This window comes from Pelodiscus sinensis, chromosome 10 (assembly GCF_049634645.1).
Source record: "Pelodiscus sinensis isolate JC-2024 chromosome 10, ASM4963464v1, whole genome shotgun sequence".
In the NCBI taxonomy this organism is placed as follows: domain Eukaryota; kingdom Metazoa; phylum Chordata; order Testudines; family Trionychidae; genus Pelodiscus; species Pelodiscus sinensis.
In genome coordinates this window covers 38,491,755-38,504,453 of record NC_134720.1, presented here as the reverse complement: position 1 = coordinate 38,504,453, position 12,699 = coordinate 38,491,755, and the positions used below count along the sequence as shown (strand labels likewise).

General features: G+C 42.2%; 2 protein-coding genes across 22 annotated transcripts in view; one reads left to right on the top strand and one right to left on the bottom strand.

Moving 5' to 3' along the window:
* Nucleotides 1–8,190, bottom strand: part of SAMD7 (sterile alpha motif domain containing 7) — a 45,148-nt gene extending 36,958 nt beyond the window's left edge. Inside the window, exon 1 of one of the 2 annotated variants that reach the window (XM_075937921.1) lies at nucleotides 8,054–8,190. The gene's annotated coding sequence lies outside the window, so the exon portion shown is untranslated. The remainder of the gene's footprint in view (nucleotides 1–8,053) is intronic. The other variant, XM_075937922.1, reaches the window with a different exon arrangement.
* The window catches only part of LRRC31 (leucine rich repeat containing 31), a 185,007-nt gene that overhangs the window by 115,236 nt on the left and 57,072 nt on the right, over nucleotides 1–12,699 (top strand). For 18 of the 20 annotated variants that reach the window (XM_075937913.1, XM_025184519.2, XM_075937914.1 and 15 more), the window contains one exon: nucleotides 9,664–9,756. In XM_075937913.1, coding sequence (XP_075794028.1) covers nucleotides 9,717–9,756 — 40 coding nt within the window. In that variant the 5' untranslated portion in view covers nucleotides 9,664–9,716. The remainder of the gene's footprint in view (nucleotides 1–9,663; nucleotides 9,757–12,699) is intronic. The other 2 variants (XM_075937916.1, XM_075937899.1) reach the window with 1 other exon arrangement.

The following is a 12,699-nucleotide window of genomic DNA, read 5'->3' as shown; positions in this document are numbered from 1 at the left end:
GTCCACTTTACTAGTGTAACATTCAGTTAAAACCTCCCCCCCACACACACACACTTCTAACCAAAATAGCTATCCCAGTTAAACTTTTCAGTTTAAAGGTAACTGTAGTAGCCTGTGTCCATTAGCACTGATTTCTAGGATATTCACAAAATGTGTTTGGAGTTTGACATATTAACTATAATTGTGGGTTGTATAGTAAGTTATAGCGTGCTTTTGCTAAATACTGTGATTGTTCTGGAAGCTAGTGCAAGGGCTATTTCAGATATTGCCTTGGTGAGTCTGTTAGAGAAACTTGGATGAGCTTTGTTTTTGTTTTTTGGAGTTCTTTTTGGTCTGTTTTGGGTTTGTTTGGAGTACTTTTAGTAATGTTTCTACTGCAAATGCCCGCTGGAAATATGGCAGCAAATAATTCATCTTTCATTAATTTGATGTATCATGAGAAATATTTGGAGACATGTGTTTATCCCTTAATTGAGTAAAGATCAGAAAATACCAACATCCAAGCTAGTATCGGTTGATACACCCAATACAGAAAAACTAAATCCTGTCTTTGCAAGGAGTTAAATGAGATAGTTTCCCTTTGTCTCTAGATGGTTTTCTTAGGCCTTGTCCATCTCAAGCCACTATAGTCTTAAATAATGTAATGAGCAACCTGACTCTATGGCTTCCTCCACAAAGGCTGTAGCCTGGTGCTTTTACTGAAACACTTGGGCTGTGTCTACATTGGCACCCCTTTCCAGAAAAGGGATGCTGATGTAGACTTTGGAATAGGCAAATCCGCGGGGGATTTAAATATCCCCCGCGGCATTTGCATTAACATGGCTGCCGCTTTTTTCCGGCTTGGGGAAAAGCCGGAGAAAAGCGCCAGTCTAGACTTTCAAGTAGGAATAAGAAATCCTCCGGAAAAGGCTTTATTTTCTGGAGAATAACGTCTAGACTGGCACTTTTCTCTGGCTTTTCCCCAAGCCGGAAAAAAGCGGCAGCCATGTTAATGCAAATGCCGCGGGGGATATTTAAATCCCCCGCGGATTTGCTTATTCCAAAATCTACATTAGCATCCCTTTTTCCGGAAGGGATGCCAGTATAGACGTAGCCATGGTTTTGAAAAGCTACAAGTTGCAGAGGAGTTTCCACTCATATGTGAGTTTTTCATGTTAGTGACTCTGTGAAGACATTTTGTTTTTTACTGGTGAGCCAGGATATCCTATGTAATTTACGTTAGGTTTTCTTCTAATTATACTAGGAACATTTCCCAATTGCTCTCATGGAAATTCCAAATCTAATTCTTTACCATTCTTCAGAATATCATTAGTGTGAATTATGTACATTTTGCAGAAAGGAACAGTCTTGCATATGAAAAGTAACAGAGAGGTAGCCCTGTTAGTCTGATCTTGGTAAAACAAAAAAAGCAGTCATGTAGCACTTTAAAGACTAACAAGATGGTTTATTAGGTGATAAGCTTTCGTGGGGCAGACCCACTTCTTCACTTTCAGAATATAATCTGAAGAAGTGTGCCTGCCCCACGAAAGCTCATCACCTAATAAACCATCTTGTTAGTCTTTAAAGTGCTACATGACTGCTTTTTTTGTTTTACTCTTGCATATGGTTTCTCTCTGCAGGAAGATTAGAACTTAAATTTTTATCTCAGTTGACTTGAAAACACAGGAATTTCCTTACTCAAAGAAAACAATATTTTTTCTAAGTTTAGCTTGCTGCTATCAAGACTAGAAGTGACCTGGCCTTAGAGAGAAGTAAAATCATGCATAATGTACATGGCAACCTCAGTACTGTAATGCTATTCCATTTGGGAAAATTCTCACTCAGACCAAACAACAATTAGCTTGTGCCCTAAATCATGGGTCAGATTAATGATTCTTTTTGAAGGCTCACTCTGTCTCCTAAGAGCTATCATATTAGAAAATGACACAGAAAACAAAAACACTTTGAAAACAGGGAAAGCATCCTATTCATGTATTAGCTAGGGTATTGGTAAGAATTGAAAGGCTGCTGAAAATGTTGAATACATGCATACACACCAGCTGTCTAATGCTACATTCATGTATGCTACATTCTCTGATCCTATTGCACAAATCCTGGCTGTACAGCACATTACAAGGATGAAGACAAGTTAATCTCTGGCTTTGGATTCTTACCCTCAACAAACCCTACTTGGCAGCAGGCAGAACCACTCACCCAGTGCTAATTCTGTCTCAAATTATTAGGCAAGAGGTGCAAGACACAAACTTCGTAAACTAAAAGCACTCACAAATCTAATCATATTATACACAATGTCAAAATGTGTATAGCAGTCATATGTCTCTCAAGAATTTATTTAAAGCAATCTACTGCTTTTGGCAAAACCTACCCTAACAATCATAGTATATAGTGTATAATATGGACTTGTTGGAAGACTGCCATTCTTTGCAATTATATAAATTAAGATGTAATTAATTTAAATACTGCTTTTACATACTTCATGTGCATATACAATTAGCATTTTAAAAGTAATTTGCAATATATCATTGCAATGGCTCTGCTCTACACTTTTGGAAGAACAGAATTATAGTTTAAAATGCTCAAGTAAGTTACAGAGAAAGGAAGCATTTTTTAAAAATACATCTTATTTTTTAATAGCTTCCAACATAAAACATTGATGTAAATATTGTATATTTCTCTCCTCACATTTTTTGCCTCTTCTTTTAGAAAAGCTTTCTTGGTTGCTTCGACTATAGCAAGATTAGATTCTGTTTAAAAAGGGAAATATATTTAGTTCCAATAGTAAAAAACTGAAATCTTTATTGTTTTTGCATTAAAATTACCCCATAACTAGTAAAGTTAAAAATTGTGCTGGATTCATGAATCCACAGTTAGTAAAATAAAATGGTAGGTCTCACTGATATTGAAAAAATATGTTGTCATATCAGGCAACAGCATAAAACATGCTTCCGTGATTCCTTGATTGGGGTACGGTACAAACGGAGAGACTAGAGTTAGAAGGCTTAATTCTAACCCAAACATGTGGGCGTAAGCTTTTCTGATCCTAAACTAGGCTGAGAACAGTGAAATCTCAAAAGGAAGAAAAATAGCTATATTTATTCTGTGTTTGTTACCTATGTAATTTGCACCTCATAATTTTATAATGTGTGTACATCAGGAGTGGGCAAATTTCAGCCCCCGGGCCAGATCCGGTCTGCAAGGTTAGTCTCTGGCGGGCCCCACCTCCATGTTTACTTGCACCTCAGCAGGTATCAGAGGATCACAGCTCTCATTGGCCACGAATAGCCATTTACAGCCAATGTGAGCAGTGAGAAGCAGTGTCCCAGTCCATGACACTTCCCACTGCTGCATTGGCCATGAATGGTAATTTGTGGCCAACCAGAGCTGCCATCCTCCGATACCAGTGGAGGTACAAGTTAAACATAATGGCAGCGGCCTGCCAGGGACTAACCCTGCAGGCTGCTGTTTTTTTATTGCCCACTCCTGGTAGACACAGTAGGAAATATCTGCATGTTACAAGATTATTGATCCATCTGAATAATACAATTGGAAGCTGTAGTTCATTCATCTTTTAATCATAGTGAACTTAAGAAATAATTCTAGTGCCTGGTGTTAGTGGATGCAGCTCTCAATGAGGTAGGAGTTTGATTTCCACATGCTGAGGCTGATTTTAAATGTTATTATTAGGACTCATCTTGTTCCCGTTGAAGATAATGGGGTAGGAGCAGGATGTTTATTCTACGCATTTCTAAGGCAACCTTTAGCTAAATGTATGGGTACGTCTAGACTACATGCCTCTGGCAACAGAGGCATGTAGATTAGGCTACTGGACATAGTAAAATGAAGCGGCGATTTAAATAATCGCCGCTTCATTTAAATTTACATGGCTGCCGCGCTGAGCCGACAAACAGCTGATCAGCTGTTTGTCGGCTCAGCGCGATAGTCTGGATGCTCCCCTGCCGACATAAAAGGTATTTGTCGACCACCCAGGTAAACCTCATCCCAGGAAGCATACCTGGATGGTCGACAAATACCTTTGATGTCGGCAGGGGAGCGTCCAGACTATCGCGCTGAGCCGACAAACAGCTGATCAGCTGTTTGTCGGCTCAGCGCGGCAGCCATGTAAATTTAAATGAAGCGGCGATTATTTAAATCGCCGCTTCATTTTACTATGTCTGGTAGCCTAATCTACATGCTTCTGTCGCCAGAGGCATGTAGTCTAGACATACCCTATTATACTAACATTTAAAGCCATGACCAAGATCAGGGCACCTGTGTGCTACACACTGTCCAAACAATTAATATGAGACAGTTATCCTATTTTGCAAGTGAGGAACTGAGACACAGGGAAATTAAGTGTCTTGGACAAGGTCACACAGATGGTTGCAGTTAGTCAGGAGGGGTCAGGATTTACTGCTGTAGAGGCCTCACAGATCCCTAGCTCCGTCAGTGATGATAATCAGAAGGCTGCTTGTGTGTGTGCTTAATCATGTGTGCCGTGTCAACTTGTGCACTTACTCTTCACATCAGACCCCAAGAGAGCTCCCAAAGACCACAAATCAGATAAGGATCGAAGGTGCCTGGCGAGGTTTATTGTTAAGCGAAGTACAGTAATAGTTATCAGTTGACTCTACAGAACCACTATGCATTCGTAACAATGGAATGACTTAATCAATGGGAAATTTCCACTGCCCCCTAGGTTATCCAAAGACTGTCCCCTCAAGACGCCACTTTATATACAGGTACAAACAAGTTACACATCACTGTTGACATGTCAGGTTGCCACCCTTTGACATTGTCTAGTTACCACACTCACACACTATTTAGATACCATCCATCACCCTGTAACTCGTGGTTTGATTAGATCATTTCTATCCATCATGCTGTCATTTTAGACCCTTTCCTGAACCTGGGTCTGTATCTGTGAGGAGTGTGGGTACCAAGATCTTTTGTAATGTGCTTTCAACTATGACCAATTACTATTCTACACCTGGGCCTATTACCAATTAGTGTTTTGCTCTCTCAGCCCTGTTCATGCCAAGTTCTGTTAGCAGGGGCCTGCCTCTTGCTCACAGCTTAGCTTTGCTTTATGCTAGCCATGTTTTGTCTGTTTTTATCTAGGCCTCAGGCCTCAGACCAGTGCTGTGCTACATGGGCTTATATTTTATGCCTTCATGTTACTACAGTGGTCATGGCAGAACTTGGAATTCAACCCAAATCTTTTGAGTCTTAATGTAGTGATTTAGCCACAAGCAATAGCTCTATTTATATTTATATTTATTTTGTTGTAGTAAATAAAGGCTTCAATTAGGGCTCCACTGTGGTACCAGCAGCTCTTAAATTGTGGATCAGGATCCAAAGTGGGTTGTGACTCCATTGTAATGGGGTTGCCAGGGCTGTCATTAAGTTTTCAGGGGTCCAGGATAAGAGTATTAAGGACTAGCCAACTATCCGATAAGCATTTGCTTATCGGATAGTCTGTTGACTAGTCAATTTCCCACCCCCCTTGCTGTCTCTCTGAAAGAGAGACAGCAAAGGGGAGGGGGAAGGGCTACTTCAAAGTTGCAGCACTGCACAGCTGAGTTGGGGATCAGCTGTGTTGGGGTGCTGCTTTGAAACACCAAGGCGGCATTTCAAAGGGGCAGCCACTACACAGCTAATCCATGGCTCAGCTGTGCAACGCTGCCCCTTTAAAAAGCCGAAGCGTGGAGCCCGGAGTCAGCTGGGGACTCCCCAGCTAACCCTGGGTTCCGTGCGGCATTTCCCCAGAACCCAGGGTCAGCAGGTGAAACTGATTCAGGTTTGGGGAGGAGGTATTGGGTCAAAAAATGACTTGACCTTCTTGGATTCAGATACAATCAGGTTTGTTTGGGTCCAGATCAGGTCTGGAAAATTTAGGTCCTGGATAAGCTAGAAAACTCTTAGCAAATAAGAGAATTAGACTGGAACCTAAGGGAATTAGGCTCCCAAATCCCATTGCATTCCTCTGGGATTTGAGCATCTGATTTAAATTCTGTTGAAAATCCTAGTGCAGATAACATCATCGCCAGAGCCAAGAGAATGAAAACTGAGTTGCTGAAAGAGAAAGTCACTTTTATCCAGACTGGTTAAAACTCTTTGGGGGGTTTTACACACCGATTGAACTTCTGTGACTAACTAACAGTGTGACTAAAGAAAGCCTTAGTTAAATATTCAATGCCTTCTCCTTCCCCATTAAAGCATTAGAGGTCACAATAGACATCCTTGAAACCTTTTAGTAGTTCTCCAGCAAATTAAGAAAAAACTGCACTGAACATTTCCAGTATATCTCAAGTAATACAAGCTGATTAAATAAAAATAACTTCAGGTATTCCTTATGTATCATGAAGCAAAAAAGGGCACAAACCCACATTTCAAAAAATTATTTGGAGGTCACCTTAAATTATATATAGGTTGTTATCAAATAACAAGGCTACAATAACCAGTGTTATTTTATGAGTAAATACGCAATGCCACAAGCCTTAAAACTTAAATTTACTCAATAAAATGCTACATAAATCTCAGGCTTCAGCTGAACAGCCCAACATTCTGTGGCTTCAGAAGAGGCTGAGGGCTTTCAGCTCAGCACTGTGCAGGATCAGATCCTTACATGGTAACTTGGATCAATGCTGTCTTTAGTAAGTACAGTGCTCTCTCTATAAGACGGTGACTGGAAGATAGGAGTATGATGTACAAAGTGTGGAGAGAAGAAATTACCCTAATTTTCTATGGGCTTGAGAAAAATTGTTCACGAAGGGGGTGTATACACAGCAGGGCTTAACTTGAAAGAAGTTACACAAATTGAGAGCGTTTACACAGCACTTATTTCAAAGTAGTGCACTCTTCCTCCAATTTCCCTTACTCCTCATACAATGAGGTTTATGGGAGTCAGAGCAAGAAGTCCTCCAGCTTGACAGGATTTCAGCATTATTTCTAAATACTGCCTGCTGTGTAGACGCGGGCTAAGTTATTTCGAAATAATGTTGCTGTGTAGCTGTACCCTATGAAAACAGAAAATGTGTAGTTCATTTTCACTAAACTGCTACGGAAATTCCAGAGATCTTGAAGTATTAAGTCCACATTGCAATATATACAAGGCTCAATCTTTCTACAAATTCATTAACTCTCCTCAGGACTTAGTGGTCATACTCTCCTTAAGAGTAATATGTAAGGAAGTTTCATCTTACTAAGACTTCAGTATTTTTACAAGATATATTGCAAGGTATAAAGATACAAAATACTGTTAATCTGCAAAATAGTATTGTTAGGACCCATTCGATATCAAGAGGTCACATGTGCTAGAGACACATCAACCTAAATAAAGTTTGTAAAAGCAAAACAATAAAGTAAATTTTGTGGTTAATTAATTAATCAAACTGCAAAATTCAATAGTCCCTAAAATATCTTTCAGTCCTTAATGCAACTCATTGAAATTTTCTGCTGTACTTCAAATAAGAAAAATTAACATGAAGTCTAAGTTGTAGCTGTTTAATAGCTAGTTAATTTTAAGGAATATTTTATCACCATTAGTCATGAAATATTTTAGTTCCTCTGGGTTAAGATAAGTGTTATTCAATTTTCTGTTGCATCCATTTGAAATTTTCTGCTAAGTATGGCAGCATTTTTTAGAAAAGTAAATGTATATGCAACAATGAACCATCTAGAAAAACATGAAGTGTTCTAATTAAGAAAGAGATTTTCAGGAAAAAATGTAACGGATCCATTTGATTTTGTAAAAATTGTAAAGCTTTCAGCTGCATATGCAAGGAGAACATTCCTAACAGATAGCCAGTGCCCCAACATGTGTATTACCATATAGATACCTAAAGATACCCTATCTAGAACCCTATCTAGAGTTAAGTACCATGGTTTAAAAATGGCATAAAGGAGACTAGATGTATGATTTTTCTGTTGTGATGTATGGATATTTAATACTAAAATCTGAATAATCATACATTTCCTGATATTATATAACCATGACTATACTGCCACATCACACTAAAACAATTAGCATTTTTCCATTAACATGTATACTTACACCTATTATGAAGACTGTTGTTTCAAGATAAAGGAGGACACCATGAACATCCAAAAGTTTGTATATTCACCATGAGTCTTTATTTCAAGCTGCCTTAGTCTCATGATTGGCAGCTTTTAAAGCACATGAAGATTAACACGTCAAAAACTGTCTTAACTAACGCTGACTTTGCTTTAAATACAAATTCAACCTACGTTGATTAGCTTTATCCCTCTTTTTAAGCCCTACCCACTCTGACATCACAAGCCCTTCTCCTATACCATCTATTAAAGTAGCTGTAAAAACATAATTACAAGAAGAGCACCATGCTGATCTGATAAACCTATTTCAACAGTTAACCTGCTAATCTGCTGTTAGCCTTTAAGATGCTTGGTGCATTCACTTAAAATCTTACTGTTCCCAAAAGAAATACAAGAGAATGTTCAGAATTGTCTCCACTGTTATCCATTATATATTTGAATTGATTTTTAGAAGGTACATGTTTCTGCTGTTTGGCAAGTAGATAGCTCAGAAGTATGTATTCTATTGGATTGGGGGGAAGTAGAGGATGAAAATCCTGTTAAGCATATTGTGAGGCTAACACAGGGATCAGATGGTTATACTGCTCAAGCTGACAGTTTACTCTTTAATTCTCACTGTTGGTGAGTTAACACCTCTCAGAGTGTATGCCTGGTAAAGGGCAGACTTTAAAATGTTAGACAGTTACTTGTTTCTTTTTATGTCAGTCTTATCCAATGGGAAATTGCTAATGTTGTTATAAATGTTAATTCCCTGTGCTCCTGCCTTAATGTTCAGGAAAGGGAGAGAACCTAAATGAAGCAACAGTATAATGGTCCAAAAAAACTGCTAACTTAATGGCTAAACTTGGTAAAACATTAAACCACTCCCACTAATCATTGCTCATGAAAAGAAGTTTTCACCAACAAAGAGAGGTTATTTACTTTTAATTGTGCCTTTTCCTAAGGAGTATTATGACATTAATTTTGAAGCTTTTTTAAGGGTTTGGCATAGCATTAATTTTCCATGCTGTGGACATTGTCATAGTTATTGGATTACTCGTGTAGTTTCACCATGAGTGAGAACGTGAAGGCCAGGTCCACAATCTTCAGACAATTTCCAGTATTAGATCTTGAAAATCATTTCATGAACGTAATCTTGCTATCGGGCCCCAGCAGGCATAAACTGAGAAACCTTTTTTACATACAGTTGTTCAACCCTATACCAGCCTACTGGTGCTAGGAAGCACAATATGCTCAAGAATAATTTTTCCCTGCTATTTTTCCCATGCATCCATCCGTCCGTCCATCCATCCAACTAGGCACCTACATGCAAAACCTTGACATCTGAAATGTAATTAGTATAATTACTCTGCAAATCATTTCCTAATAGGTCAATTTTATGCAGCATGGCTGAATCCTAAAGAAAATACTGTGTAAGTTGGCATGTTTCCCCAGTTGACCAAGAGCAGGGTCTTGCATTAAGAATCCCAAGTTTGTTGGGAAATATGAATGAGGTTTCAAAAAGAGAGTTAAATACAAATAGGCTAATCCTTTCAGGCTGAAACAAAATCATCAACATAATTATGACTTTTTTCTTTGATTTTTACCTAGCAGCAGAAGGCTGGACACAGGGAAGTAGTTTGCAACATTGGTGGCATCCAGAGATGGTTTCTAGAGAAGAAGCAGGGTTATTGCGTGCTTCAGGTAAGTGGGATGGTAAACATTTTCTGAAGGAGTCACTAAGCACATCTATCAGCAATGGGTCTAATTAGTCTTGACTGGATTTTACCTGCCCTGAAGCACAGGAATCTGAATCATATAGTGGTCTGCACATCTCTTTATTCTTCTATTACCACCCAAATTATACATCTTCACTGGAGGAAAAGTGGGGAGAACAGCAAGGAAAGCAGAGAGAAACCCAAGGGATGGAATGTGGAAGGGAGCAAAGAAAAGGAGGGTAATTTATTGTTAATGGAATCAAATGTAATCATGAGCTGGACTTTGGAGAAGAAGAAAAATCACCTCTTATGTCTTATTGTGATTGGACCTATCAGTCCTTCTTTGCTACCTGATGAAGGCAGGGCCGGCCTGAGGTATTCTGGCGCCCTGGGCATGGGCGCACGGCACCGCGCCTGGGCGCACGGCGCATGCGCAGCCCGGCTATAGCTGCTGGCGCGAAGCCTGGGCCCGCCCCCAGTGCACACGGCGCATGCGCAGGCTGTCTACGGCCACTGACATGCAGCCTGGGGCCCACCCTTAGGGCGCATGGCACAAGCGCGGCCCAGTCCGGCCCGGCCGTCGGGCGCGCCGGGCCATGTAGAGCCCTGCGACTGTGGGGGGAAGGGCGCTGCTGGCCGGCGCCGTGGGGATGCGGGTAGGCTGGCGCTGCGGTAGACGGGCGTGCGGCGCCTGATGGCAGCTGTAAGGAACACCGCACGCCCCTTACAGCTGCCATCAGATGCCCCCCCCAGCAGTTGGTGCCCTGGGCAGCTGCCCAGCTCGCCCATGCCTCCGTCCAGCCCTGGTTGAAGGCACCAGTGCCTTAATACCTCCCTGCTTAAGGGCAATTCTCTCAGTCCTCCAAGGAACTAGAAGGGCCAGAATGAGACACTGACCCAATCAGGGGCCAGTAGACAAGTTAAGAAGGTTTTATTGTCCCTGCTTGGGGGACAGCTGGGTGAAGTTGGTGTAGGAGCTGAGTTCCTGAATATTAACCTAGAATTCTTCAAGAGATGTCACCGTGGGTGCTCCACATCTGGTCTGGTTTTGGTGCCATCCTAGCACTTCAACTGTAGATTTTGAAGCAGTCCCTGCATGGGCTGCACATGTGCAGTGCCAACTGCTCATGCCATGCCAATCAGAATTGCATATGTGTGGCCCAAGCTCTCCAGTTCTTTCTCAACCATCCCCAGCCTGAGATGGATCTCTGCAGTTCTCTGACAACATTGCCTCACTTAGTGTTAGTTTGTTAACTAGAGTTGCTATATAGTTCATTGTTCTTATTTAGTGTGAGTTAGTTAATATTCTTAAAAAAATTAAATTAAATTAAAAAAATGCTTTTTCCTTGCTAAAATGCCTGGCTTCCCAGCCTTTAATGGTTGTGCCTCCTGGAGGAGCACAATGCCTTGTCTCAGACGAACACTCCCAATGTATCTAGTGCCTTGAAGAAAAATATTCATCTCAGGACTGTCCCCACAGTAGCAAGCTCAAGATCAGAGATCACAGGGACAGGTATTTATGCTTTTAGCTGATCCTGCTGGAGAAAAATCTCTACCCCTTATCAGATCTGGTACCACAGTCCAGGTCAGTACTGTTTCTACTAAGCTCTCCTCATGCCAAAAAGGCGCTAAAAAAGAGGAGTTCTTCTTTGAGTGGTTGCTCATGTCCATTCGAATCAGGTGTGCACACTGCGTGCACTGTATTTCCAGAACATTTTCCCTAGCGGTACCCGCTGCTACGGTGGAACCCCTGCCGGCGCTCCCCCACCTCAGTTCCTTCTTACCACCCGTGACGGTCGTTGGAGCATGTCTCTCTCTTAGAGTAGTTAATCGTTCCCGTTTCTCTTAGTGTAGTGTTTGTAAATAGTTATAAATAGTTTTAATTAGTTAGATTGTTAGCGAGATCTTTGTTTTCCTTCCCCCCTTTGGGGGTGAGGAATGCCAGGGCCACAAGGCTTTAAGGCTTGCGCAGTATGCGCTAAGTTCATGCCTAAGGGAGACCCTCACGATAGCTGCTTAAAGTGTTTGGGTGAGGGCCACTTAGCAGACGCCTGTAAGATCTGCAGGTCGTTCAAGCCATGCACGAAGAGGGAGCGAGACTCGTGTTTGAAGCTTCTCCTCATGGAGGTGGCTCTACAACTGGCACCGACTGGCCACTCCACAGTGCGAGTGCGCCGGCATCAACACGCGACACCCCATCCCGTGAGTGGACTTCGGTACCGAGGGCTCGGCACCGTTCTCACTCCCTGGCACTGAAGAAACTAAAGATTTTGTGGGGTAGGTCTCCGAGCCGGAAGTCCAGGTCGGGCCTACACCGTCGCTTTGAGTTGCTGGTGCAGACGTCTCCAAGTGCGGCGGAAGCGAGCAGGCCGACCATCCAGTCCAGGGCTACCCTCGCATCGTCCCTCGACGCCGGAGACTTTTGAGGTGGCGCAGGACTTGATTAGCCTCACTACCTCCCCTCCGTTGTCTGTTGAGGCGAAGAGGTCGAGGTCTTCTACACCGGGAGCCATGTTGGCTCCGATTTTTCCTCCGCACTGGTTGGATTGGTCGGCACCGATCATGTATGCAGCGGGACCGTTCCCTGTGGGACCAGTACTGCTTGCCTCTACGTCATTGCCAGTCTCGGCACAGGCTACCAGGCCTCACCTGGCGCTCGACTGGACTTGACGTCCCTCGGTGCTGGGATCTCTCCCGGAACTGGTCTTAGCTGTGCCGGTGCTGTATTACTCAGGCTTTGTGGCACCATCAATGGCACCGTCAGCAGTACCGGCACTGGGCCTCTTGCCCAGGATGCTGGTACAGTCATCGGCACCAGCCTCTTCAACACCGCTGCAAGTTTTGGCACCGCTGCAAGTTTCGACATGGCTTCACGTTCTGGCACCGCTGCACATTTCGGCACCGCTGCAAGTTTCAGCACCGATTCAAG